General features: G+C 59.0%; 1 protein-coding gene across 7 annotated transcripts in view; it reads left to right on the top strand.

The window, feature by feature from the left end:
* The window catches only part of KCNAB2 (potassium voltage-gated channel subfamily A regulatory beta subunit 2), an 83,423-nt gene that overhangs the window by 47,446 nt on the left and 10,305 nt on the right, over positions 1-25,672 (top strand). For 6 of the 7 annotated variants that reach the window (XM_075993421.1, XM_075993441.1, XM_075993430.1 and 3 more), the window contains 7 exons: positions 10,688-10,731; positions 11,579-11,616; positions 19,089-19,168; positions 21,670-21,714; positions 23,176-23,220; positions 24,016-24,059; positions 24,867-24,953. In XM_075993421.1, coding sequence (XP_075849536.1) covers positions 10,688-10,731; positions 11,579-11,616; positions 19,089-19,168; positions 21,670-21,714; positions 23,176-23,220; positions 24,016-24,059; positions 24,867-24,953 — 383 coding nt within the window. Of the gene's footprint in view, positions 1-4,988; positions 5,865-10,687; positions 10,732-11,578; positions 11,617-19,088; positions 19,169-21,669; positions 21,715-23,175; positions 23,221-24,015; positions 24,060-24,866; positions 24,954-25,672 lie in introns of those variants that run through there. The other variant, XM_075993451.1, reaches the window with a different exon arrangement.

A 25,672-nucleotide genomic window follows, 5' to 3' on the forward strand; every position in this document is an offset into this window, starting at 1 on the left:
GAGGGGTGAGGACGGTGGACAGCCCCGGGGGAGGAGGCAGGGAGGGCGCTGCAGCTTGTCCTCCAAACTCTGGGAAGACCCCAACTCCCCAGCTGTGGATAGGATTTATGATTAGAGGATTGAGTTGTGTCCCCCAAACCCAAGTCCACCGTGAACTTCGGAATGTGGCCTTATATGGAAATAGGGCCCTTGCAGATGTAATTAGTTACAGTAAGATGAGGTCATACTGGATTAAGGTGGACCCTAAATCCAACAATGGCTGGCGCTCTTATAAGAAAGCCATGTTGGGCAGCGGTGGCCCACACCTGCAATTCCAGCACTTTGGGAGGCTAAGGCGGGAGGATTGCTTGAGACCAGGAGTTTGAGACCAGCCTAGCCAACATCGTGAGGCCCTATCTCTACCAAAGAAAGAAAAACTTAACTGAGCATGGTGGTGTACACCTGTAGTCTATAGTCCCACCTACTCAGGAGGCTGAGGCAGGAGACTTGCTTGAGCCCAGGAGTTCGAGGTTACTGTGACCCATGATCTCCAGCCTGGGTGACAGAGTGAGACCTTGTCTCTAAAAAAAAAAAAAAAGGAAAGAAAGCCACGTGGTATTGGCGGCAGAGTGGGGCAGTGCACCTGCAGCCCAAGAAATGCCGAGGGTTCCAGGAGCCGGCAGAGCTGGAATAGGCAGGAAAGGACTTTTCAGGAGTCTTTGTGGGGAGCGCAGGCCTGCCACCCAGTTTGGGGCTCTCTGTTATGACAGCCCCAGGACACTGACACAGGGTGGGGAGAACACACCTTTCGTTTGCCTGATGCCCCAAGGAAAATGTCCCTGCCACATCTGAGGCACCGCAGGACTAACCGCGGGGCCGAAACTCCTGGGAAAACTCCATTCCCAGGGAGCAGAGGAGACAGGAAACAACCCGGGCCTTTGGCGGTTGATGGGCGGGAGGTCGAAATGCAAGCATTTCATCCTGCTGCACCCGGGGCGGGGGTGGAGGGGGCTCCGTGACTCACGCTACCCGTTATTAAAGATCCCAGATAAATGCCGCTCTGTGGTCACCTCTTCCCCATGGGTGACTGGGGTGGGACTCCTTTAAACTTGGTCTTAAATGTGAACGTGAAAGAGGTGAGATGTTTTATCAGCCGCACTGAGCCTGCAGCTGGCGGGGCTGGGGAGGAGGGGGCAATTTCTTGTTAACTTCCTCATTTTTTGTTTTTTTTAACTATTCAACCCTTGATGTTAAAAAAAAAAAAAGAATGTTTAAATGCACACAGTAGCTGTGTAGGGAGCAGGTGAGGGAGACCATCCAGCTCCCCTGGCCATCCCCACCCGGCCGTCGCCGTGGGAGGGGCCAGAGGTGTGGCCACAGCAGGGTCCTCCTGGCCCAACCACAGAACGAGCCCTGCTGATGGGACCTCCCCTTCCCTCTCCTCTCAGCAGGACGGCGTTCCCCCCACCCCCCTAGCCTCGGCCTTGAACGCAGGTCCTCCTGCATACCTGGCTGGGGGCTCTCAGGGACCCTCACCTCACAGCCACATCCCTGCACCGTCTAGTTGACCCCTCCTCCAGGAAGGCCACAGGCCTTCGCTCTGAGACACTGCTCCATTGGGGCAGCCCCCAACCCTTCAACATCTGCTCTTAGAAGCCGCTTTAAAACCTCTGCTCCAGGCCTTGGGCCCCCAGGGCTTGGTTCTGTGTCTTGCAGGAGTTGCTGGCTTGACCCCAGCTCACCTGCCTTCCCAGGCCCTCGGGGGACACTGCAGTGGCATTCTGTGGACACAGACCCGAGCTCTTGACTGGGGGTGGTCAGCTTCTGATTAATCACAGCGGGAACTGGCTGCTTCATTTCAACAACAGCAGGTACCACAAAGAGCCCAGAAGGACGTTGCAGGCCGCAGTCGGCCGGCCGTGCTTGGCGCCGTAAAAGCCGACAGTCGCGTGTCTGGGACTCGGTTCTTTCTCCCTCACTTGGACACACCCGCCAAGAGAGACCATTGGGGGTGACGTTTTCATTTCACCCCCCAAAAGAAACCCCATACCTTTTACCTATCACTCCCCACCCCCTGGCAACCAATAATCTACTTTCTCTCTGAATTCACCTATCCTGGGTATTTCATAAAAATGCAATCATACGATGCTGTCTTTCGTGAGTGGCTTTTTCACTTAGCATTATGTTTTCAAGGTTCCTCCGTGCTATAGCATGTTATCAATACTTTCTTCTTTTTTATGGCTGAATACTGTGTCATTTTACAGACATACCACATTTGTTTATCCATTCGTCAGTTGATGGGCATTTGGGTTCTTTCCACTTTTTGGCTATTGCGAGTAACGCTACGATGGACGTTTGTGTTGAGGTCTTTGTGTGGGTGTACGTCTTTGCTTCCTTGGGAACATACCTGGCCGGTGGGCTTGCTGGGCCGTGTGGTGAGGCGGATGACATTTTACACCGTGGTGACTAAGAGTCTTGTGAATCTCACTCCACTCGGTGCTGCGTACAGCACGCCATCTGGCGAGGAGCAGCCCTGGGGGACAGTAAGGCGCCAGCCCTCCGGGGACCCTCGGGCTTGCCAGGGCACAGAGGAGACATGTGAAGACGAAGGGAGGACTTGTGCTTCTCGCCAGGCCAGCACGCGTAGCATCCCTCGGAGCTCTTGGCAAAAACACACCCTCCCGGGCCTGGACCCAGAGCCGCCGATTCCGTAGGTCCGGGTGGGGCCCGTGACTCTGCATTTGCAGCACGGTCCCTGGTGTCCCGATCAGATGCTGAGCGGCCCTGCCCTGGGCGGTGACCACCCAGAGAGCAAGTGCCTCGGCACCAGGTACACGGTAGGCGCTCGGTGCTCTTTGAACAAATAAATGTGTCCCTTTTATTATCAGGGCAGGGGGTGATGGTTAAAGATTCCGTGAAATAGTCTGAGCAAGCTCCATTTTGGCTCCAGCTCTGCGTATTTAGGGGAGGTTGGATGCTGTGTTCACACCGCATAAACAGTCCAGGAGGAGAGAGAGCAGTGCGGCGCGAAAACATCCCTGAGCCCCAGGAAGGGGCCAAAGGCAGAATTCTTGCTGTCTGGGGCTTCCTTGGCAGGCCCGTGAGCTTTCAAAGGCCAGAGCCTGTTGTCCTTGAGTCCCGGGGTCCAGCCTCAAGGAGGGACTCAGCTGGCTCCTGAGGTCAGCACTGCAGCTGCCCGCCCAAGGGTTGGGGAGGGCTCGGCCTGCCCGGAGCGCAGGGACCCAGGCCGGCCAGCCCTGCGGCTTCCGTGAGCAGCTGCAGGAGGGCAGAGCCCGGCCCGCAGGTGGTGCTGAGAAGCCCTCGCCGGCCCCTGCAGGTGGCACCCGTGAACTGTGAGGGTGTCCCTGGCAAAGGCACCAGCTCTGCCCTCCCAGACCTCTGTCCCCAGATCCAGGTTCCACCCTCAGGACTGCCTCCTGCCCCCCAAGTCAGGTCCAGGCTCATGGGGAGAGTGCAAGGGCCACGTTGACCCACGGGGGAAGGTATTCGGGGGCTGGGGGGCCTCTCACCCTTGGGCCCGCTGCTGACTCCCACATTGGAAAGCCATTCCTTCATGTTGCAAGATCATAGAATATGTATCATTTCAAGCTGGGCACAGTGGCTCACGCCTGTAATCCTGCCACTTTGGGAGGCTGAGGTCAGAGGATCACTTGAGGCCTGGAGTTCAAGACCAGCCTGGGCAACATAGTGAGATCCAGTCTCTAAAAAAAAAAAAATCTAGCCACGTGTGGTGATGCACACCTGTAGTCCCAGCCACTCTTCCAGCCTGAAGCCGGAGGAGCACATGTGCCCAGGAGTTCGAAACTGCAGTGAGCTGTGATCATACCACTGCACACCAGCCTGGGTGACATAGTGAGCCCCTATCTCAAAAAAAAAAAAAAGAAAAGAAAAGAATATATACCACTTGTGAGCACATACTGAGATACCCCAAGGACCAGACCCAGGTCTGAGCACTTGGCACCTGCTCTCTGGCCTCCACCTCTATCCACTGGCAGAGCCTCTTCCAGATCTGCATTTTGCATGTGGGAGTAGCGAGGCCCAGAGGGGCTGCCCAGCCTGTGAGCAGGAGACTGGACAAGAACAAGGTTTATTCTTAACTTTTACCTTCTGTGTCAAAAGGCAGGGCCGAGGCCCCGTGCAGTATGAACGTCTCAGGTGGATGCTTTTCTGAGTCCCATCAGGAGCAGAGGCTGTCAGGAGCAGACAGCCAGTGGGTGTGAAGGATGAGCTAGGAGGAATGGTGCTGAAGGTCCAGCCAGTGGGTGTGAAGGATGAGCTGGGAGGAATGGTGCAGCTCCTTGGGTCACACCTTCATTTTGTCAGTGGAGGCCCAGAGGCTCAGAGAGGGCAGGATTCCCGCCTAAGATCACACAGCGGATGAGCAGCAGAACGGCAGCTAGACTCCCAACACCTGCTCTGCCTACCCTATTCTTCCTTCTGGGCTCCTCCTGGCAGGACAAGAGGGGACCTAGGAGGCAGCTTTGGTCAGGGCCCACCCAGCAGGGTGTGAGGAGGATGCTTGGGGTCAGAGAGCAAAGCCAGCCCCTCCAGAGGCTGAGGAGGATGGGGCACAGTGGGAGAGGAGGTTCATTCATTCAGTCATTCACTCCTCCATTGCAGGATATTTATTGAGTGCCTGCTATAAGCTAAGGACTGTTCAGAGGTTTCTTTCCTTGGGCCATCTGTGTCATTCTCATCAAGACAGAGTGGTCTCCTCTGCACATTTCTGGTGTTCTGGATTCTCCTGTGCCAAGCTCCGGAGGACGCTCCACTCTCCTGGCCAGGAACCAGGAGCAGGTGCAGCCGGACACTCGCTCCAGGCGGCTCTGGCGGGAGCCGGCACCTCCTCGCTGGGAGCCGCTGCCGCAAGCTCCCCTGTCCAGCCTGCGGCGTCCACCCCGGCTGCAGTGCCTTCCCCGGCCTCGGGCTGGTCCTGGCCCAGCGGCTGTCAGCCTGGAGCAGCCAGTGACGCCTCGGGGGACAGCCAGGGCGGGAGGCTGGTGCATCCTTCTTCATTAATAATGAATGGCCGGACGCTGCCTGTGCCTCGCCCTGGTCGCCTAATTGCCTTGGTGGGAGCCGCAGCAGCCCGCGGCGTGCAGAGCGGGAGAGGTTGCAAAAGCAGCTGCTCCCCAGACCCCCTGAGCCGCTGCCCCAGGAGAGTCACAGCGGCCCTGCTCAGCCCCCAGGCCGCTGCCAGGGCTCAGCAAGCAAGGACGAGGACGCCCCGGAGGGAGCCCTCCCTTCTCCCGGCAAAGGAAGCCATCGCACTCATCGGGAATAGCTCGCCGCCCAGCCCTGCCGAGCACTTTTGGAGACTGCTGGGCTGAGAACCTGAGCAGCCAGAGCTGGACCAGGGTGCGGACACAGGAAGGACCTGCAGAGACAACAGAGATGTGAGAGGGGAGGGAAATGCTCCCCCTCGCCCCCAACTTTCGACTCCTCTTTGAGAAGGTCTTTCCTGGCACAGTCCTGGACGTCTGACTTTTTTCCCTTGGAGATCGCACGAGCTTTTCCTCCTCGCTGCCTTCGGAAATCCTCCCTCCGGAAGGAACACCTCGCAGCTTCCGCGCTTTCTGGGATAAGGTCTTGTCCCGGGGGAGAGAGTGTCTAGGGGACAGGTGAATCTGAGCCCAGGAGGCGGAGGCCAGCATGCAGGTGTCCTTCGTGTGCTCGGAGCACAGCCTCAAGGGCCGGGGCCCCGAGGAGCGGCTGGGCCGGCCGGCGGCCAGCAGCCCCAGCCTGGGTTCCCGTGGCCGCTTCCGTGCCGTGGCCATGGTGGCCCGGAGTCTGGGACAGCTGTCGGTGCAGAGCCTCCCGTGCACCGGGGACGCCAGTGTGAAGCCACACGGGATGAAATATAGGTACGAGGGGCAGATGGCTTTGCAGGGTGGGGGCTGCCCTCCTCTCCTGCCCACCTTCGACAGCCCAGACAGTCTGCGAGTCCCTGTTTGTCAGACTTGGCAGTTCGTGGTGAGAGCCCTGGAGAGGCTGTAGCCTTGATGAGAGAGAACGCTGGGGAGGGAGGCCCTGCCCCCACGCCGGTCCTGTGCACCCTCCCCACGTGCGGTCACAGCACCTGGAGCCAGGTGGGGGGCTGAGCCCAAATGCAGCCCAAATGCAGGCTTTGGTTTTGGAGAGGTTTAAGCTACACACTTGGGTTACTAGCATGGACTCTCAGTGTCTTCTCGTTGGCACCAATACCAGCCAGGAACCCAGGCCACTCTCCTCAAATACAACTAGAACTGTCTGTGGCTAGTTGGACCCCATGTAGAAACCATGTCACCTGAGCCGCTGCCTCCCGGAGATGAGTCTGGAATCGTTCCGGGGGTCCCGCTTCTGTGCTCAGATCCCCTCCTTCCTTGGGGAGGTGTAATACTCTTTAATGACCCTCTGGGGTAAAAACTTTTGGTCCCATCCACTAAGCTCAGTGAGGACAATGCAGAATGAAATGCGCTGCTCTCGGAGTTCTGGGAGTTTATATCTTTTGTTAAGTAAGCATCAAAAGCTATAAACAGGAGATACACACACACACACACACACACACACACACACACAGGCTGTCTGGAAAGTACCCTGTAACTGTTCTTATTGTATTAACAATGGCTGGATACTCTCCAGACAGCCTTCATGGTTTTTTTTATTATTATTATTTAAATACCTGTTACCTGCTGTAACTTTTAAGTCAACCCTAGGATCATCCAAGGAGTTAATAAAAGTAAGACTATTTCTAAACATATAAAGCACTATGTACAGGGAAATCATGGCTATTAACATGGTTTCCCTCCTAAGACCCACCAGGGAGTAGTTCTCAAAGAGCATGAGCATTCATGGTGACCATATGTGTGCCTGTGTGTGCATGTACACATGTGCACATATACACGTGCACGCCAGAGGCAGGGAGGGTGAGCCAGCCAGTTAAGGGCAGTGTTCACTGGGCGGTGGGTTTGCAGCCTAAGGACCAGGGTTCAAATCCCAGCCGCAGCACTTCCTGACTGCAGGCGCCCACCTGTATGATGGAGGAGCACACAGAGCCGTACACCTGGCAAGGCCTGGGGAGATTTCCTTGGTGCCGTCGGGGGAGGGAGGCAGGTTCGTATCTCTGTAGGGTGATGCGTGGTTTCTTAGCGACTGAAACGGGACTCGGAGCCCAAAGCGTGACCCATCAGGCACCCGTGCAGAGCACCTGTCCCATCCTGCCTCATGGGGGAGAGGGGCCTGTCACAAGTTGCTCCACTGTGACTGTCCCAGGGCCACACCTGGGGTGCAGGGTGGGGGCTGCAGGGACTGAGGATAGGACCTGATCCAACCTCCCCCCAACTCCGACCACCTCTCTAGGAAGCTGGCCCTCCCCAGCGGCATGCTCCAGGCACAGCTGCCAGTGACATGGCACAGCCTGCAGGTGCCATGCTCCTGCCAGAGGCCAGGAAGGTGCTCAGTGCAGGGGAGGGGGTGCCAAGCCTGATAGGCGAGCCAGGAGCCACTGACCAGTCCCAGGGGTACTGCCCCCAGGGCCTGCGCTTCTCACCCCCAAATTATACCCCAGCATCGTCCCAAAACAACACTGCTGGGACCCTGCCACTACCAGCTCCAGGTAGAAGATAAAGACATGGAAGCCCAGGCCGTCCTTAGGGAGCCTGGAGTCTGGGGGCTGGGTGGGCAGCTGCTCTGGGCGCCACATTATAGCAGACGGGCAGCAAGACGCTACCAGGACACGTCTGTGTCCCTCACTCCGCAGACCAGCTAACGACGGGGATGGTGCCTCCTTTCACTTGACCAAATTTTGTCCCCAGCCCAGAGGGCTGGAAGGACAGCCCCTGAACGCCTCTTTTTAGAAGGGTCCGGAATTTCCTGGAGCCTCCCAGCTCTGGCTTCACAGAGCCCGAAGTGCAGTGTTGAGGGGTGTGACGTGCTCAGCAGCTGTGTGGCGGGCATCAGCGCTTCCTGCTGGCAAAGGTTACGTCTGTGTCCTCATTAGCCGTTTCCCTAGACCATGAGAGACACGAGGCAAATTAATGAAGCCAACAGTATTTGGGTTTAGAGATTTGGACCAGCGATTTTTACCATTTTGTCAGGTTTTAATGAGGGGTAGGACATCTGTAGGAAATGATTTCGTGTCTGGACAGTCTCGAGCGGCCACGTGTCAGCAGCCCCCGCCAGACCCACCGAAATGCGCGCCGTGCCCCACCCCGCCGAGCAGCCGTCTTTGCAGAGCTTTCTGCCCGGAGGAGCCCTGTCCCTTCTCATTCCTTCTCCCGAGGCCTGGCAGCGGATGGCAGATCCAATACCGTCATTTTAACAGGGAAGCGAGTTGAGCAGGGCAATTGCAGCATCTCGTGTGTCCTAGTTTTGTTAAATCATTCCTATGGGTGGTGGGTGGGAAGGCGGCTGCAGAGCCAGGCACCCCGGGTCCCTGCCCCGGCACAGGACGTAACTCGGAGCCCGTCCGGGGAAGCGGGTCCGTTTCATGCCAGTCAAACCGGGGACAGACAAGGATCAGGAGTAGGAGCCACTCTGGCCAACCCTGCACAAACTGGCGGGAAAAGGTGTCTTTGCTCTTTAGCCTCGGGCGTGGGCAGGCGCAGCCCCTGGTTGGGCGTCCTCACCTGTCAGCTGCTGAACTGCTCCATCCCGCTGAGCGTGCAGCACCTTGTGGCATTCAGTTCCGCGCTGATAAAAGGGACATTTTCAGGTTAAGCCTAAAACCTGGCCTTCCACAGAGCCTGGTCAGGACGTTGCTCCGACCATGGGCCCTTGTGGAAGTGGTTTGCAGAGGTGGGGCCTGCCTCCCTTCTGGGCACCTGCTGGGGTCTGGGGTCTGCTAATGCCTAGACATTGCAAAGTCCCGAGGGTATTCACGTCTCTGCACATTTCCAGGGAAGGGGCCTTGGTCAGTTCTCCAAGGGATCGATGGATGACCCAGCACCGCTGGAAGCCACTGATTAGAACCTTCGGTCCTCTTGCTGCATGACTGGACCCCTCCTAAGCAACGTGCAATTTCTCCCCGCAGTTTCTTCCTAGCTAGCCTAGGAGAACCACCTGAACCACTGAGCAGACCTGGCTTACGCAGCACCTATAAGTAACATGTTGGCTTTTTCTGTCCAGCAGCCAGACACGTCGCTCTGAGCTGCAGCACGTGAACGATACTGAGGGTACCGTTAGATTATCTCACTGATGTGTAAGGGGAGGGAGAGAAACAAAAGGAAACTTCCATTCCCTTCTGGCACGGTAGTAGTTGGAGCCTGTTCAGTGTGTCCACTGTTGTTGCTGTATAAGGAAGTGTCCACCCTGGCACGCCCCGTGCTGTGTCTCCCTTGGCCGCCCTGCCCCCTTAACAAGCCACCTGTGAGTCAGTGTCCTGTGACCTATGCCCTGGGAACTTGCATCATTTTGCTTAATCCTCTTGGCAACCCCCATGAGAAAGGCAGCATCGTGAGCCCATTCTGCAGATGAGAACATGGAGGCGTCAGGCACTTACACAGAATGCCAGGGTCATCTGGCCAGGAACGTTGAACCAGGATCTGAGCTCTGGCTTCAGAGCCTCTGCCCATAGCCAAGGCCTGAGCCTCCCCTTCCCGAAAGGGAAGCCAGCTGCTCGTGTGTCCCCCCCTTAGGGGATCCCAGCCACGCCGCAGGAGCAGGAGGCTGGCGGCTGGACTGGTTTTAAGGGGAAATTTCAAAATAAACCTAGATCATTTAAAACTACCTTCAATTTGGTGACACATTCAGCTGTTTTCAAACCGCTTACAAGTACTGTATTCACTCGTGATATAGGTGAGGGCCAGGGGTCTGGTAACCAGGGAAACTGAGGCTGTGGAGGGTCAGAGTGGGCCCATGTCAGGGTAGTGGTCAGTCAGGCTCCAGCCCTATGGCACCCTCCCGGGGCCAGGCTCGGACAGGAAAGGGAGTAAACTGAGGACGCGGCGTCGGCTGCGGTTAGGAGGGTGGCGGCCCCGGGAAACGCCAGGGCCCTTGGACGGAGAGCTGGCTTCTCCCCGTGGCAGATCCCGCAAGGGAAGTGGAGTCCGCGCCCCCCCCCCCACCGTGGGTCAGAGCTTGGCTGTGGCTGTGAGACTCACCCAGCAGCCACTTGTCAACTGCACCATCTGGGCAGATCATGCCCTGGGTCCCCCTAAACAGGACGGGGTGGGGTGCCACCTCCGTGAGGCATGTGAGTGGGAGCCAGCTACCTGGCTGGGACCCCAGCTCCTCCACGACGTGGGAGTCACAGCACCGACACGCGCACAGTGCCCGTGCACAGAGGTGCGGGGGGGTCTGGGGACGAGATGCCTGCGGCTGCCGGGCCTGTGCTGCCCCGACAGGTGGCCACGCCGGTCCTCAACCACCTCCCAAGGATGCTGACGACGGCCTGAGGCCCCTTGCTGTGGACTCTGGGGAGCAGCCGTGGGGGGACGCCTCAGTGGCCCTGTGACGGAGCCTGTCCCTTGTCCTTGTCATCTGTCATTGTTGGTCACCTGCAGGGCCCCTACCAGCAGCGTGGCCTTGCCCTGGGTGGGCCGGGGGACAGCCGGCGCCTCCCCCCAGGGGCCGGGGAGCAGCAGCCTCTCTCCCGCAGTCCCCGTGCCTTTCGGAGCCTCGGGACACATACGGGCTGGGCGGGAGCGGGAGGGGGCTGGCTGGTGGGGGCTGCCCTGGCGCTGAGGACTCACGAGCGTTTGTCTTTCAGGAACCTGGGCAAGTCCGGCCTGCGGGTCTCCTGCCTGGGGCTCGGTGAGTGCGGGGCGCCCTCGGGGCGGCACGGGCAGAGGAAGGGGGGCTGCGGGAGGGCTGGGCACAGCTGAAGTGGGCCCCCAGGGAGGTGGGCTCCCGACCCTTGTCACCCCCAGCGGGTAGCTGCACCCAGAGCCTAGGATTCCAGGGACTCGGTTGCCAGGGCAACAAAGAGGCGGGCGAGAGGGGCCTGGGGGAGAGAGGGGACACGGGTACAGCCTTGGCCAAGCAGGCGCGGGGAACAGGGAGGCCCTTTGCACACAAGCCCGGGCCCCAACTCACAGAATTGGAGAAGCTCCCGGCCCAGGTGTGCCGGGAAGACTTCCTTCCCGCCAAGGCCGGGCTCAGTTCCACAGGAGAGTGGCTCATGAAGGGCCGGGTTCTGTGCTCTCCCCTTTCTCTCCACTTGCAAGCTCTCCTCCCAGAACATACTGTTCTCCACCTCGGGGCCGCACAGTGTGCCCGCCCTGCCTGCCACCCCACCCGCCCGTCCTCGTCCCCGCAGGAGCACAAGGACGAGGCTGCCAGGCCTTGTGTGTTTTCGGGGCGCCGTCCCCCGTGCCGTCCCCTGCAGCACGTCCCTGCAGTAGGAGCCGCATCGGCACGAGTCACGACGAGCCTCTGGGGCCTGCAGCCGGCTGCCTGCTCTGGAGCCTCTTGTCCCCTCACTCTGGTGGCCCCAAGAGAGCAAGTCTTGCCCTGAAGGCCAAGTGTCCCCACACACCGAGGACACAGTGTGGCCACCTGTGGCTGGCCCTGGGCCCTGCAGCCCGAGGCCCGGCACCCACTGGGGGAGTCTGGCCCCCTGGCGGGTTCTCTGACTTGCACCTGTGTGTCTTGCTTCCAGGAACCTGGGTGACCTTTGGAGGCCAGATCACCGATGAGGTAAGACGGGGCTCCCTCGACACCCCAGCCCCCCGGGAGGGCTGCCCCGGGCACGTGGTTAAGTCTGCTGCCTAAAAGTGAGCGTGCGCAGCTGGGAGCCGGCGTGGCAGCCCCTCCTTCTGTGTTGTGCAGGGCCCTGCCCCTGTGGGACACCAGAAAGCTGGGTGGCAGTGGCCAGAGAAGATGCCAGGTCGGGTGCCCCCAACTCGGAGCTGGGTGGTGTCTTGGGGCCTCAGCAAGTCCTTAAAGCTCCCTGGAGCTCAGATCACTCACACGGTGACGCCGACCCCAGTGCTGAGCAGACTGCGGAGCACACGCTCTGCAAACTATACAGCCAGTGCAGACCCCAGCTGCCTGCGGACTCACCCGCGTGAGTTTGAGCCTCAGCACATACCTGCTGGGGTCGTTTAGAAGCAGCTTCTGCAGCTTTCCTGCAAGCTGGAGAATCCGAGTAGATTTACATCTCACCGAGCTCCTGACTGTATGTTTCCCGCGTGAGTCGTGCCCATCGCAGTCGGGGCTTCTGGCAGTCGGGGTACAGGGGTGAGCACCGAGGAACGCCTCTGGGTCTGGAAAGGGGAGGGGTGGCGTGTTCCCAGACCAGGGTGCCCTCTGGACAGCCAGGCTGTGTCTCGGAAATGAGAGCAGTGGCGTCTGCTCCCAGAGCCCTGGGCATCTGCGCAAGAAGCGATTTCCACGCTCGCCCTACTTACTGTGGGAAAGGTCGCATTTAAAAATTAATAAGTGCGTTGACTCGAGACCTCATTAGCTGTGATTGCTTAGTTCGTTTTCCAAGGAAAAGCTTTGCTTCTATCAAAATGTAAATGCACGCGGTTTGCGTTTAGGGTCGTTTTTATTTTTGAGACGGTAGCAGGTCACAGAACCCTCTTGCCCTCGCTTCGGGGTTTCTGGGTGTGGGCTATCTCAGGGTAAAGTCGGAAGATTTTAAGGCGAAGGGAATGGCCGTCCCTAAGCCCACCACACTGGTTCAGTCGGACCTGCAGGGCCCACGTGGTTCTCTCCAAGGCTGCCTGACTCGGCCTTGCTCTCCTCTCAGTGTGGTGGCTGAAGCAGCGGGTGGGAGAATGCCGTAGAGGAGTGTGACTGCATTTCCAAACAGCATCAGCCTCATGGCACGCGATGTCCATATGGGAAAGACACAAAGACGGGCAGCACCAGCCAACTGGGTGACTCTCTCACCACCAGCTCAGTCACACCCCGGGATCCAGCAGCAGCCCCAGCGGGCCCTGGCTCTCAGCACCTCCGTGAGGAGCATAGTGACAGGCACGAGGGTGTTGGAGGTCATTTCTAGATGCCACCAAGCTGGGGGACACAGGACACAATAGACGAAGAGTCAAAGTTCTAGATGGTTGTGGCAGGTGGAAAATGGCCGAGAGAGGGGGCAAGAATTTTTGCATTAAATCGTACAGTTAGTGTCAAAAACAGATCAATTCATCAGCTGTGCCAGGCCCCCGGGTTGCAGCCCGGATGAAGAACATGAGGGTTTTATCCCTTAGTGGCTGCCTGCTCCGTCTGAGCCAGCGAGGGAGCAAGAACCATCCTGAGCTGCTTTTTTTAATTTTTTCTTTTCTTTTTTTTTTTTGAGACAGAGTCTTACTTTGTTGTCCAGGCTAGAGTGAGTGCCGTGGCTTCAGCCTAGCTCACAGCAACCTCAAACTCCTGGGCTCAAGCCATCCTCCTGCCTCAGCCTCCCGAGTAGCTGGGACTACAGGCATGCGCCACCATGCCCGGCTAATTTTTTCTATATATATTAGTTGGCCAATTAATTTCTTTCTATTTATAGTAGAGACAGGGTCTCGCTCTTGCTCAGGCTGGTTTCGAACTCCTGACCTCGAGCAATCCGCCCGCCTCGGCCTCCCAGAGTGCTAGGATTACAGGCGTGAGCCACCGCGCCCGGCCTATTTTTAAAATTTTTATTAAATATCTGAAACAGAAAATCTACCGTTTTGACCATTTTTAAGTGTGCAGTTCGGTGGCATTAAGTACATTCATGTTGCTGTACAACCATCGCCGCTATCTATTTCCAAAATTTGTCATCACCCCAAACGGAAGCTCTCTGCCCTTAAGCAGTAACCCCCCAGCCCTTCTGACCTACTGCCGTCTGTGGATTCCGCAGCCTAGTTTTGCGAGTAAAGTTTTATTGGCACACGGCCGCGCCCCTCCGTCCGCTCCTCGTCCGTGGCTGGTCTCACCCCGCGAGGGCAGAGCTGAGTGACGGCAGCGGAGACCGCGGCCCACACAGCCTGAGTATTTGCTACAGGCCCTTCGCAGGAAAAGGTTGGTGTCCCCGTTCTGTGGGGTCTCGGCAGCTGTCTGCGCCTGCAGGGCTGCCTCGCAGGCAGAAGCTCAGCCTTGATCTGTGCCACCCCGGGGACAAACGGAGCCTGCCCAGGAGTGGGACGGACTTCCCGGTGGGGCAGGAGTGGCAGCCAGCCTCACGTGGCAGGGCGCAGAGTCCCCAGTTTGCAGGGTGCCATCGCTCACGAGGAGTCGAGGAGGGAGGCGGGCAGTGTCGGTAAACCTAAGATCACGCGGCCGCGTGCGGGAGCTGTCGCGGTCAGGGTCCGGTTTCCAGCCGTCCCGTCAGGCGCCCTCTCTGTGACCGGACCCTGCAGCACGGGTAGGACACTCGCTGTGGGAAGCATGTGCTCAAGACAGGCTGGGCAATAAACACCTAATAGGAGTAGTGGCTGAGAGCCTTCCATTTATCACCTCAGTTAGTCTTCTGTCAACCTGGGAGGTGGGTGGTATCGCCATTTCAGGGAAGCTGAGCCTCCGGGGTGTAAGCAGGTGCCAGAGGTCACGGGGGTGGTAAAGGGGGCTCCCCACCAAGCCCCTGGCCAGCTCTGAGCCCTGGGGTGGCCATCCTGGGGTGGGCATGGAGTCCTTGTCCCTGGGATGGGGGTGACAGGGAGGTGGCCAGTATGTCGCCTAAGGTTCCTTCTGACTTTAATTTCTGGTACGCTGACACTGGAAAGAGCCAAAAAGTGATACAGTAAAGGCTCCATGAAATGGACTAGGACGCCCCCCATGAGCACAGGTCTTCAGAGGTTGTGTTTTGAAGAACAACACGAGAGAGAGCAGGTGGAGGACACAGAGCACACATGTCTAGGCACATAGACATACGTCAGAGTTGCAGTTTACAGGAAACAGCATGCATGCACACGGAAAGCTTGCAGGAGGAATTACTCCAACATCTTAGCCATAAAAAATATTACTAAGAAAGCACAGCCCTAAAAATCCCCGACTGCCTCATTCTCTGTCTTGTCTCCAGCCATCCACGGTGCCCCCCTGGGTGTAACTGGAATTGTACGTATGTCTCCCCTTGTGCCCGGGGACAGGCAAAGTTGTGACTGTCATCCTGTGTGTCACAGTGCTAATCCTGCTGCTGGGCGAGGCTTCAGGGGTCTGTCGTGGCCGTAGGTTTCTGCGGATTTCCCGGGCTTCCCTCCCCCGTGGAGGGAACCAGGTGTGTTCGGGGGCTGTTGAGACCTTCGTTCATAGTCTGTCGGGCAGGGGGGGGGGGGGGGGAGCGACCGATCCAGAGGCCGCCAGAGCCAGCTGGAAGGGGTCGCCACCAGACTCGTGCTTGCTGACACCTGCCGAGTGCCCGCTTTCTGCCGCTTTCAGGTCACTGTCTTTCTAGCAGGGGGACCACCAGGGAGGAAGTGGGCATGTCACTATCTCCGATGGTTAAACGAGCCATGGAGAGTACATGAGCTTCCTGTGGCTGCCGTAACAACTAGCCACCAGCAGAGTGGCTTCAAACAACAGGAATGTGTTCTCCCACAGCTCTTGGGGCCAGAAGCCAAAATCAGAATCTCTGAGCCTAAATCGGGGTGTCTTCAGGGCACGCTCCCTCTGGGGGCTCTAGGGCAGAATCCTTCCTGCCTCTGCCTCTTCTAGGGGCTGCTGGCATTCCTTGGCTTGTGGATGCCTCACTCCCATCTCTGGCCCCGTGGTCACACTCCCTTCTCCTCCTCTGTCTGTATGGAATCTCCGTCTGCCTCTGCTAGGGTCACCTGTGCTGGCATTCAGGGCCCACTTAGGTAATCCTGGGCAATCTCCCCATCTCAAGATGCTTAATTCAATTCCACCTGCAAAGTCCCTTTTACTAGCTAAGGTGACGTTCACAGGTTCCAGGGACTTGATACATTTGGGGGGGAGGGCATTATTGAGTTGACCACAGAGAACAGGACAATAGAGCAGAGAGAAGGGAGGGCTGGGCTGTGGGCTCCTGTCACTACAGGGCAGCCAGGAGGCGGGTGGGAGAGTGAGCCGTGGGCTGCTGCAGGAGAGGAGCATTCCAAGGGGCCAAGGGGACGGCAAAGGTGGAGCCCTAGGGCTGAGTATTGGGGGATGACAGGGTTCAGGAGATAGGGTCAGGGTTCAGGGTACAGATCTGGCAGGGACTTTGGCTTTGATCATCTGTGGGATGATCATCTGCTAAAACGGGAGGGTTTTAGCAGAGAGGTAATTCGACCCGCCTTAAGGATTTCAAAGGCTCCTCTGGCTGCTGCGCCAGGAATAGCCAGTTGAGTGGGGCTTGTCAAAGTTTAATGCCTGCACGAGTGCCCTGGGGACCTGCTTAAAATGCAGACCCTGGCTGGCAGGTCTGGGTGGAGCCGGGCAGCCCGCATTCCTGGCGCTGAGGCTGCTGGTGATGGACCGGGCTCTGCCTGGCGAGGGCAGGGGCAGGGGCGGGAGCAGGGAGAGTTAGGAGGCCACTGCAAGAAGCCAGCTGAGAGCGGCTGGGGGCTCGGAGCAGGGTGGGCGCAGTGGAGGTGGGCTGAGCAGTCAGAGCCGGAACCTGTGTGCGAGAGGGCGCTGACAGTGGTGGCTGAAGTCTTACCCTAGAGTGAAAGGTGAATCAAGGAGGCCACCAGGGGCCTTGACCCAAGCACAGGGTGGGCAGGTCATTGAGGAAGCAGACACTGCAGGCCGCCCTCCCCGCACACCCTCTGCCTGCAGCACCGCTTCCCCGCCCACTCTGCCCTTGCCTGCCCAGCAAACTCCTAAACACCCTTCAAAACCCAGCCCTGGAAATTCCCACGCACGCTACCACACACAGATGGACCTTGAGGACGTTATGTTCAGTGAAATGAGCCAATCACACTGTCATAGTATGACTCCGCGTATAGAGGGTCCCTGGAGCAGTCAAATTCATAGAGATGAAAAAGTAGAACGGTGGGTGCCAGGGGCCAGGAGGAGGGAGTGGGGAGTTAGTGTTTGATGGGGACAGAGTTTCTGTTTTGGAAGATGAAGGCATTCCAGAGGTGAGTGGTGGTGAGGGTTGCACTCCATGTAAATGTGCTTTCTTGTTATGTGTATTTTACCATAGCTTTAAAAATTTTTTTAATAAATACAGTAAATTTATTTAATGTAAAAAAAAAAAAGAAATTGAAAGAGATCTCCATAAGCTGGCATGGATCAGTTTCCAGAATGTATTATAAGCAAAAAAAAAAAAAATCAAAGTGTAAAAGAATATCTATAGCATGCTACCCTTCATGTAAAAAAGGTGGGGATACAAGAAAATACACATGTCTAAAATACAAAAACTAAAACAAAAACCCAGGCCCTGAGTCCGCTCGTCCCAGATGCACTGCAGGAGGGTACGTGCACCCTAGCTGTGGGCGTGGCCCCGAGTGGGCCACGTGGCCTCCTGGGCCCCACTCAGGCCCGGCTGGTGGGTCGAGTCCGGGGTCGACTCAGGACGGGCGGGGATGAGGCCGGGAACAAGCCGTGCGTGCTGGAGCCTTGGCCGGGAAGAGGTTGCCGGGGTAGGGTGGGAGTATCAGGAGCAGGAGGCTCAGGGGCGGTGCGTTTGGGACCCCCCACTCGAGCTCCAGCCGGGCAGACAGCACTCAGCCCTGCGGTGGATCGGGAAAACCGATGGCCTTGTCTCCCCCTGGGCTTCCTGGCTCAAACCGCAGCAGCTGGCCAGTGGGGCTTAGCCCGGGCTGCGGCAGTTCCGGACTGTCGGGATTAGTGCTGACTGGGCTGGGAGATTCTCCGTAACCCACCCCCCAAAACTCCCTGGATTCCTGGCTTGTCTTTAAAAATCGGGGGATCTGGTAGCACCTGGCCCCCTTCCCAGCGGTCCCCACAGGACACTGTCCTCACTCCCCACACCTGCCTGGGCTCTGGGCCTCCCAGCTCAGCACCAGGGAAGGTAGGTGGGCAAGGCCGCGCCGGCTGCCCGGGTCCTGCGGTTCTGGAGGGTCAGATGCGGTTTTCACTCCGCCCTGGGCGTGCTGGGGAGGGAGGCCTGGTGCTCTGTGCTGAGCTTGCAGCAGTGTGACTCTTGGGGACAGCAGCGCCGTCCAGGGGGGCAGAGCATTATAGGGGACGCCGCCTTCTCCTGCCTCTTGGTGGGAGCTGTCACGCCTGCCGATGGGCACCCCGCGCTCCTGGGCCCTCAGCCTTGAGACCAGTAGCTCCCTCTTGGCTGTTGGAGCGCAGCACGCCAGGTGGCAGCCCGGGGACAAGTCTGGCCCGTGGGCAGTGTTTATGGTAGCAGCCACCAGCACAGCGCCTGGCAGGGGGCTGGGGCCTGGGGCACTGGAGAGACGCGGGCAAGGCCAGACGGCCTCCACCCTGCCATGTGCGAGCTGCTCGGTCTACGCGGCGCGTCAGTTTCTCCGTCCGCAGAACACAGTTGCGGGGGCTCGGCGCGGCTTCTGTGAAGGACGAGGCACGGCACAGCCGAGCGCACGGCTGTGCCTTTGGTGGCTCTGCCAGGGTCTGTCCCGCCCCCACAGGGGCTGTGCTGGTTTCCTCGGGCCGCCGTAACTAAGGGCCACAACGTGGCTGGCTCACAGCAACAGAGATGTATTCTCTGACGGTGCTGGGGGCCAGAGGTCTGAGGTCAGGCCGTGAGCGGGGCCCGCTCCCCGAGGAGGCTCTGAGGGAGAAAGTCTCGTGCCTGTCCCCGGTGGCTGCCTACGGTCCTTGCCCCGCAGACACGTCACCCCAGCCTCTGCTGCCCTGTCACATGGACGTCTTCTCTGTGTCCGCGTCCTCTCTTCTTATGAGGCCATGTCCCTATAAGGGTTTAGGGTCAGACCCTAATGCAGTATGACCTCATCTCAGCTAATCCCATTTGCAACGGTCCTGGTTCCAAATAAGATCACATTCTGAGGTTCTGGGTGGACATGGATTCTGGGGGACACTAACCCAGGAAAGGGGCTAAGTCCTGTGAGGACCCCAGCCGATGGGGTTGCTGCCTTCAAGTTCACACTCCGTGGGCTGTTGCTTCATTTATTTTGCCTCCTTTGTTCCCCACGTGTCTGTTACTGAGAGCGCCTCCCTCCCGCCCTGCAGCAAGAGCGGGCACAGCGGAGCCTGTCAGGCCCCAGGTGCAGGGCCCGGCACCAGGGGGGCCTCCCAGGCCAAGAGGGGGAGCCTCTGGGCCCCCCAGCGGCAGGACAGCAGTGGTGCTCTCGTTTCAGATGGCGGAGCAGCTGATGACCTTGGCCTACGACAACGGCATCAACCTCTTCGATACGGCAGAAGTCTACGCGGCCGGCAAGTACGTGTCTTTCCTCGTGGGCAAAGGGGGTGCAGAACCCCCAGGAAGGCCAGTGCTCCTGGTGTCCCCCCACTCACATTCCCGAGAGGGCTGCCAAATGCACTTTCCATTCCTCTTCCTTTTTAGAACTCTGAAGGGCTTTGGGAGGTGTTGTTTGCCTGGGGCTTGAGTCTCAGACAGGTGGATGTCGGTCACTTGCTGAACTCCCCGTGTGCCCGAGCCCTGGGGTGACCAGAGTCCCCCTGGTGCCACAGATGCTGTACTGGGCAAGAGTGTGACGAAGCTGTTATCCCGGGTCCCTTCACGTGCTGGTGACCTGCAGCCAGCCCTCTGCGTCTGCCGTTGTCCCGTCTTACTGGTGCAGTTGGGGCCTCAGGGGCAGGTCCTGCCCGAGCACCGCAGGAAGCGCATCCTATCTTGGCAGTGAACTTTCCTTCTCAATTATGTAGAAGCTCAGCCCTCCTCAGCCAAGGCTGTTGGCTTCAATTTTAAAGACGGGCTATAATCAAATCATCCACTCTCCTGCATCAGGTTTCCAAAAGTCAGCTTTTGTTTGTGAAGTCATTTGTTGGCTCTCTCTCCGTCCTCCTTCTGGCCCCCTCCTGCCTGGGGCAAGCCAAGTTTCTGCCAGCTGGGCTGCTGCAGCCTGGCCCGCCGTGCACTGCAGCTGCAGGGCCAGCACCTGCTGCAGGGGGGCTCTGGGCTCTGACCTGCAGCCCACAGTGGGCCCAGAGTGCCACGCATCAGGGAACTAAGCTAGCCAGGCCTTTGCTCAAGTCCCAACCCGGAGCATGGGGAGCAGCCAGCCCAGGTGGCCTCTGCTGGGACCCCGAAGCCCTCCAGCCCGCTGCAGCAGCCCCTCTGCCTCTCCTGATGGCACTGCCTGCTGCCTCCACACTGGCAGCAGCTTCCTGCCCAAGTGAAATGCTTTCCAGAAAGGCAGATGAGCCACGCTGAAGGGTCAGAGATCAAAAAGCCCAGTGCACATGCTAAGCGTAGGAGCCACCAGCCTCTGTGCCCCGCTTCAGCCTGGGTTTGGCTGCCCGTGAGCATGTTGGGAGGCAGCTCTGTGCAGCCCCCATGGGCGGGGCCCAGCACCCTCTGTCATAGCAGCCACTCTGCGCTGTGTTGCTGTCTCTGAGTCCTGCTTAACTGGACACCAGAGCTGGTGTGCAAGGCAAGCAGCTGGCTCCTGGCCTCTTGGAAGCCAAGAACTCAGGGGGCAGCTTCCCCTTAGGTCACTGGTGCTGCGGGAGCCCCTGCCCTCTGCTCCTCCACCAGCCACTGCGGCCCCCACCCCGTCCTGCCCAGAGCTGAGCCTGCCTGAGCACCCCCATTGATGCCTCACCCCACAGCCACCTCCTGGGGAAGCTGGGCACTGCCTGCGGGTCAGCAGGGAGAAGCTTCTCTGAGCATGGCTAGGGCTGCCCCCTCGATGACCAGGGTGGCCGGGGCATATCTTGCCAAGGCTTCTCCTGCTGGCAGTATTTGCACGCTTCCCAGAGAGCTGCAGGATTTCTGTGTCCTCTCTGGACAGGTGCAAGTCTTACCGAATTCACCGCCAGGGCCACAAGCAGCAGACTTTGGGTAACCTCCTGTCTGCGGCCCCTGCAGCCCCAGGGCCACTGCTGGCTCTTCCCTCTTCCTCCTCTCCTGGTCCTTTGTCCAACAGATCCAGGCCCAGGGAATGAAAGGAAGAGGCCCAGGGCTGAGTGGGTTTTCTGTGCATCTTGACCATAAACGAGGAACACTCAGAATGTGTGCTGAACAGCTTGCAAATCAGGGCCCATTATTTCTGAGTGGATGACTCAGGCGCTTTTATAATTGGAATGTAGCACAGGGTATGGATCATTCTCCGTCTGTTGTTTTCGCTCAGAAACATTTTGCTACAAGCAGAAAGTTTTTAAAAGTTTAATTCGGCACTGCGGTGCCAAGCAAGGCTGGCATGGCTCACCCGTGCCCCGGCTAGCCTGCGTTTGGTGCAGGACCCGGAGTGATGCCAAGCAGAGCAGCAGAGCATCTGTCTCTGCTATTCAAAAGCAGGAAACAGGAGGGACACTTGCGTGCGCACACACACACGTATGTACACACATACATGCACATACATGTATACATGCACACATGTGCTCTGCTGGAAACAGGATGGTCTGTTTATGGTCTGAAAACAGAGGATGTGCCTGATGAATAATTTACCTTTTAAAAAAGACACTTGTCTGGAAATTTCACCCACCTGACATTGCCAGGCATTTTCCCGGTGAATTCTCAGCCGCCCAGGGAGGCGGATGCTGGCCGTGCCATGCAGCACGCCCACGGCCACCCCCAGGCCTCGCCCCGTCTGGAAGGAGCTGCTGAGCCGGGGGGGGGGGGGGGCAAGAACAGCCTGGCTCTCTGGCCCCGGTGGCATTTTCACAGAGGGGACCGGGAGACCGACTGTCACGGTGGAGCTGGGTCTGACTTTTCTGTTCTGCTGTGATGAAACCCCGTGTCTCTCTCTCGTGCAGGGCCGAAGTGGTTCTAGGGAACGTCATCAAGAAGAAGGGCTGGAGGTAACTGCTCTGCTCCCTGTGCGTCTGTCCCCACGTCACGCGGGAAGTTTGAGGCTGCTCTTTGCTGCTGACCGGCAGGGGCCCGGGTTCGGCCTCGGCAGCCCTGTAGTCTGCTATGGCCCGCAAGTTCCAAGCTTGTTCTTGCTGGGAAGCAGAGAGGAAAATTCCGTTCCCAAGAGCAGGAGGCTACTGCATGAGAAAGCCAGGGGGAGGCTGGCGGAGTTGGCTGCCCCCACCCCACCTCTGCCCCTCCCGCCCTTGCCCTTGTCCAGGCCCATCCCTGGGGATTCAGAGGGCCAGGGCCCCACTGCAGAGTCCCAGGCCGAAAAGAGCTGGAAGTGAGAATTCCCTGAATGCCCTGGAACGGCAGGGGTGCAAGGTCCTTCCACCCCATGGCTGGAGCCTTAGGGCCAGAGGAGCCAGGCTGCCTGAGAGGGGGTGGCTTGGGGACCCACCCTCTGGTTGTCCACGGGACCTTAGCAAGTGTCTCAGCCCCTCCGGAGCTCACTGTCCCCATCTGTAAGGGGACAAGTGTCAGACCTCCTGGGAGGGCTGTCCTGAGGGTCAGTGGCCCCAGGTCTAAATCACCTGCCCAGCTCAGGGCCAGACGCATCATAGTCACCCGGGAAGCGGCAGCTCTGCGGCACAGACCCAGCTGCATGTGTCCCTCGGGGTTGTGGGGTGGGGCCCCACAGCCACGTGGGTGAAGGGTCTGAACCTGAGGCTCCAGTGGCCACCGGCACGGCCCCACTGGGCACCCAGGCGGGCGATCACAGGAGGCCAGGCCCTGGGGGACACAAGGGGTCAGGCCTTCCCTGGGCTGGGGGAGCTCGGCCTCTGCATGCCATCCCCCCACCCCACCTCACTCCAGTCCCCTTGGTGGGGCCCAAGGGTGGCAGATCCAGAGCCCCCCCCTTTCTCTCCCAGGCAGCAGTTCCCACCCTCCTGGGCTGCTGGGCTCACCACCTGCCCCCCACACAGATGCTCTGAGACACCTGTCCCCTCCCGCAGGGGACAGCCCCAACTCGGCACCCCGGCCCCTTAGCTTCCCCGGCCCCTTTGCATCCCCACCAAAGCCCTGTCCACCCTCCAGCCCATGCCTGGCCCCCTCGGGCTTGGCTCTTGCCACTCCTTCTACCCTGACCAAAGCCACAAGGCCCTCCCAGCCCCTAAGCCCGGCCCCTCCCAAATCCTGGGCCTTTGCGCTCCGACTTGCGGCCCTGCCACCGTGACTGCTCCCTCAGTCCCATCACTGGGCTGCCGCCCAGCTCGCTGCGGGGCCCCACACCCCTGCTTGGCACAGGGTGCACATCAGACAATGGAGAAGCACCCACTTCGTGCCCCTGGGGAGCCTGGTGGGAAGGTTTTAGGACCCCTCGTGACAGGGGAGGACGTCAGAGCTGAGGGAGGACCGTCGAGGGGCCGGGCCCAGTAACACCCTCCTCCTCTTCTGTTCCGCAGACGGTCCAGCCTCGTCATCACCACCAAGATCTTCTGGGGAGGAAAGTAGGTGCAGCCACAGGCCGTGTGGCCGGCCCGGCGTCCGGCAGCCCCCTGTTCTTTGCAAACCCCTGGCTTGGGAGGCTCCTGGGAGTGGGGGCAGGGCAGTTGCCCTTGAGAAGGGAGAGTGCACCGGGGTCCGTCCTGGACAGGCCCGGAGGACAGGACCCGGTTCCAGTGCCATCTCTGTCCCCTGTCCCGATGCTCTGACCCTCTCCTTGCACCCCAGGCAGCATTGGTGCCGTCCTGCTAAGAGACACCAAATCCAGAGAAGCAGCTTGGCTGAGTTTGCCTTTTACCCAAACCTCGTCTAATTTTTATTTTTACTTATGTGGGTGTTTTTTTTCCCTGCTTGCAAAAGTAACATCACAAAAAGTCTGGAAAACACAGAAAATGTGTGGACCGTCCAAACCACTCCAAACTCTCTGGGCCACCGGTCACCCCTGCAGGTGTCTGGGTGTCTTCCGTACACTCTCTCCAGGGCTGGACAAATTTGGGCTCATAGGAATTATAAATAAAATTCATTGTTAATTTTTTTTTAAATTTTAAAAGTCCAAACCAAGCAGAAGGGTAAAGTTGAAAAACAAAAGCCCCCACCCCTACCCCCGCCCCCAACAGCACCCAGGTGCGTCCAGGCTCCGTCTGGCCCCCGGGGGAGGGGGGAGTCAACCCTGTGGCTCCATCGTTTTCCCCCAAAGTGGACCCAGACCGCACTCAACGTTTGCTGACCTGCTTATCTCGCGTAATCTCGCGTCATAACCATTCTCCCCAAAACCACTTGCGATGTCGCCTGTCTTTCAGAGCGGAGACCGAGAGGGGCCTTTCCCGAAAGCACATAATAGAAGGTGAGGATGGGCTCTGTGCCGCCCCACCAGCCCCACCAGCGGGCCCTGCAGGGCATGAGGGTGGCACTGTGGCTGGACACAGACAGGCCTGGGTGTCAGTCCAGCCTCACACGTAAGGGGCGTCCCTTTCCCAAGCCTCTGCCGCGGCATCCATACACTAAGAGCGCCGGCCACGCTGGGTTGCCGGGAATCTGGGAGGAGCCACGCACACGGCCCGGGCGCTGCGCCCAGGAGGACCCCAGAGGGGGCAGCTGGGGCGTCCGGCTTTGCTTGTATTTTATCATCTTCATGTCTTTCCTAGTCACGTGTATCGTCTGCACAATAACACCAGTCTGTGGAAAGTCAATTAGGGGACCTCTTTGCTCCCGGACACTCCCTCCCTCCCAAATCCAGCGTTTTCACTCTGTCAACTGTTTGTCCTGGGCTGTTCTCAGTACTAGCGGGCGGTGTGCGCGTTTTGGACACTATTGGCCTCTCACGGACAGACGACGGGCATAGCCCTCCCTCCACGCGTGATAACGTGGCTCTGCTGCTTGCAGCACGGATCACCAGGAGGCCACGGGGCGGCCCCAAGAAGGGTGTGCTCCCTGGGGGAGGGTCCCCCTACACTCGGCGCCCGGACATTGGCCTGTGGTCCCCGCATATGCCCTCCTGAGGGAGGGGCCCCACACTCACAAGCGCCACCAGCCACCCTGGAGCTCCCTGGTGCCAGGGCTGCTGCTCTCCCGAGCCCGGCACAGGGAGGGCCCCGAAATGTCGGTGGAGGTGTGTTGGCAGCGGTGACGGCCCCTCCCTGTCCTTCCCCAGGTCTGAAGGCCTCCCTGGAGCGGCTGCAGCTGGAGTATGTGGACGTGGTCTTTGCCAACCGCCCGGACCCCAACACGCCCATGGAAGGTAGGTGGTCTGCGAGGCACTGGCTGGGGGGGCCTGGGGGGCTCGAAGGACAGAGCCAGGTGGGTGAAGGGTCTGAACCTGAGGCTCCAGCGGCCACCGGCACGGCCCCACTGGGCACCCAGGCGGGCGATCACAGGAGGCCAGGCCCTGGGGGACACAAGGGGTCAGGCCTTCCCCGGGCTGGGGGGGCTCGGCCTCTGCGTGCCATCCCCCCACCCCACCTCGCTCCAGGCCCGCGCTGCCTCCCGCAAGCCTGCTGTCCCTCCCCCCCACCCCACCGCCGGCTGCGTGTGCTGTAGCTAGAGGAGAGTGCCCGTGATGACTCTGCCACTGCCGCCGTCCTGTCGGCCACGTTCCACTGAGAGGCTTTAGGGGTCTCTGTCGCTCTAGGGGAGGATTACCACGTAGAGGAGAGGAACGTCCGGTGCTTCCGAGAGCGGTTTTGGTTTCTTTGGCGTTTTTATTCTTTGGACTCCCGCGATCTCAGCACCCCCTCCCGCGTCGGGCATTGCTCATCCGCGCTTCGCTGCTCCGGGGACTTGGAAAATTAAGTTGTGTTCAAGTTATTTTTTCTTCATTTGTATATATATATATATATATATATATATACATATATATATATGTTTTTCTTTCTAACAAAACACGTTTTCCATGCAAAGCGGCTCGCGCCTCCTTCCCACGCCTTGTCACGCCACGCCCCTCAGCGCCCCACAGCTGTA

The sequence above is a fragment of the Microcebus murinus genome, chromosome 2 (assembly GCF_040939455.1).
Source record: "Microcebus murinus isolate Inina chromosome 2, M.murinus_Inina_mat1.0, whole genome shotgun sequence".
Lineage (NCBI taxonomy): Eukaryota > Metazoa > Chordata > Mammalia > Primates > Cheirogaleidae > Microcebus > Microcebus murinus.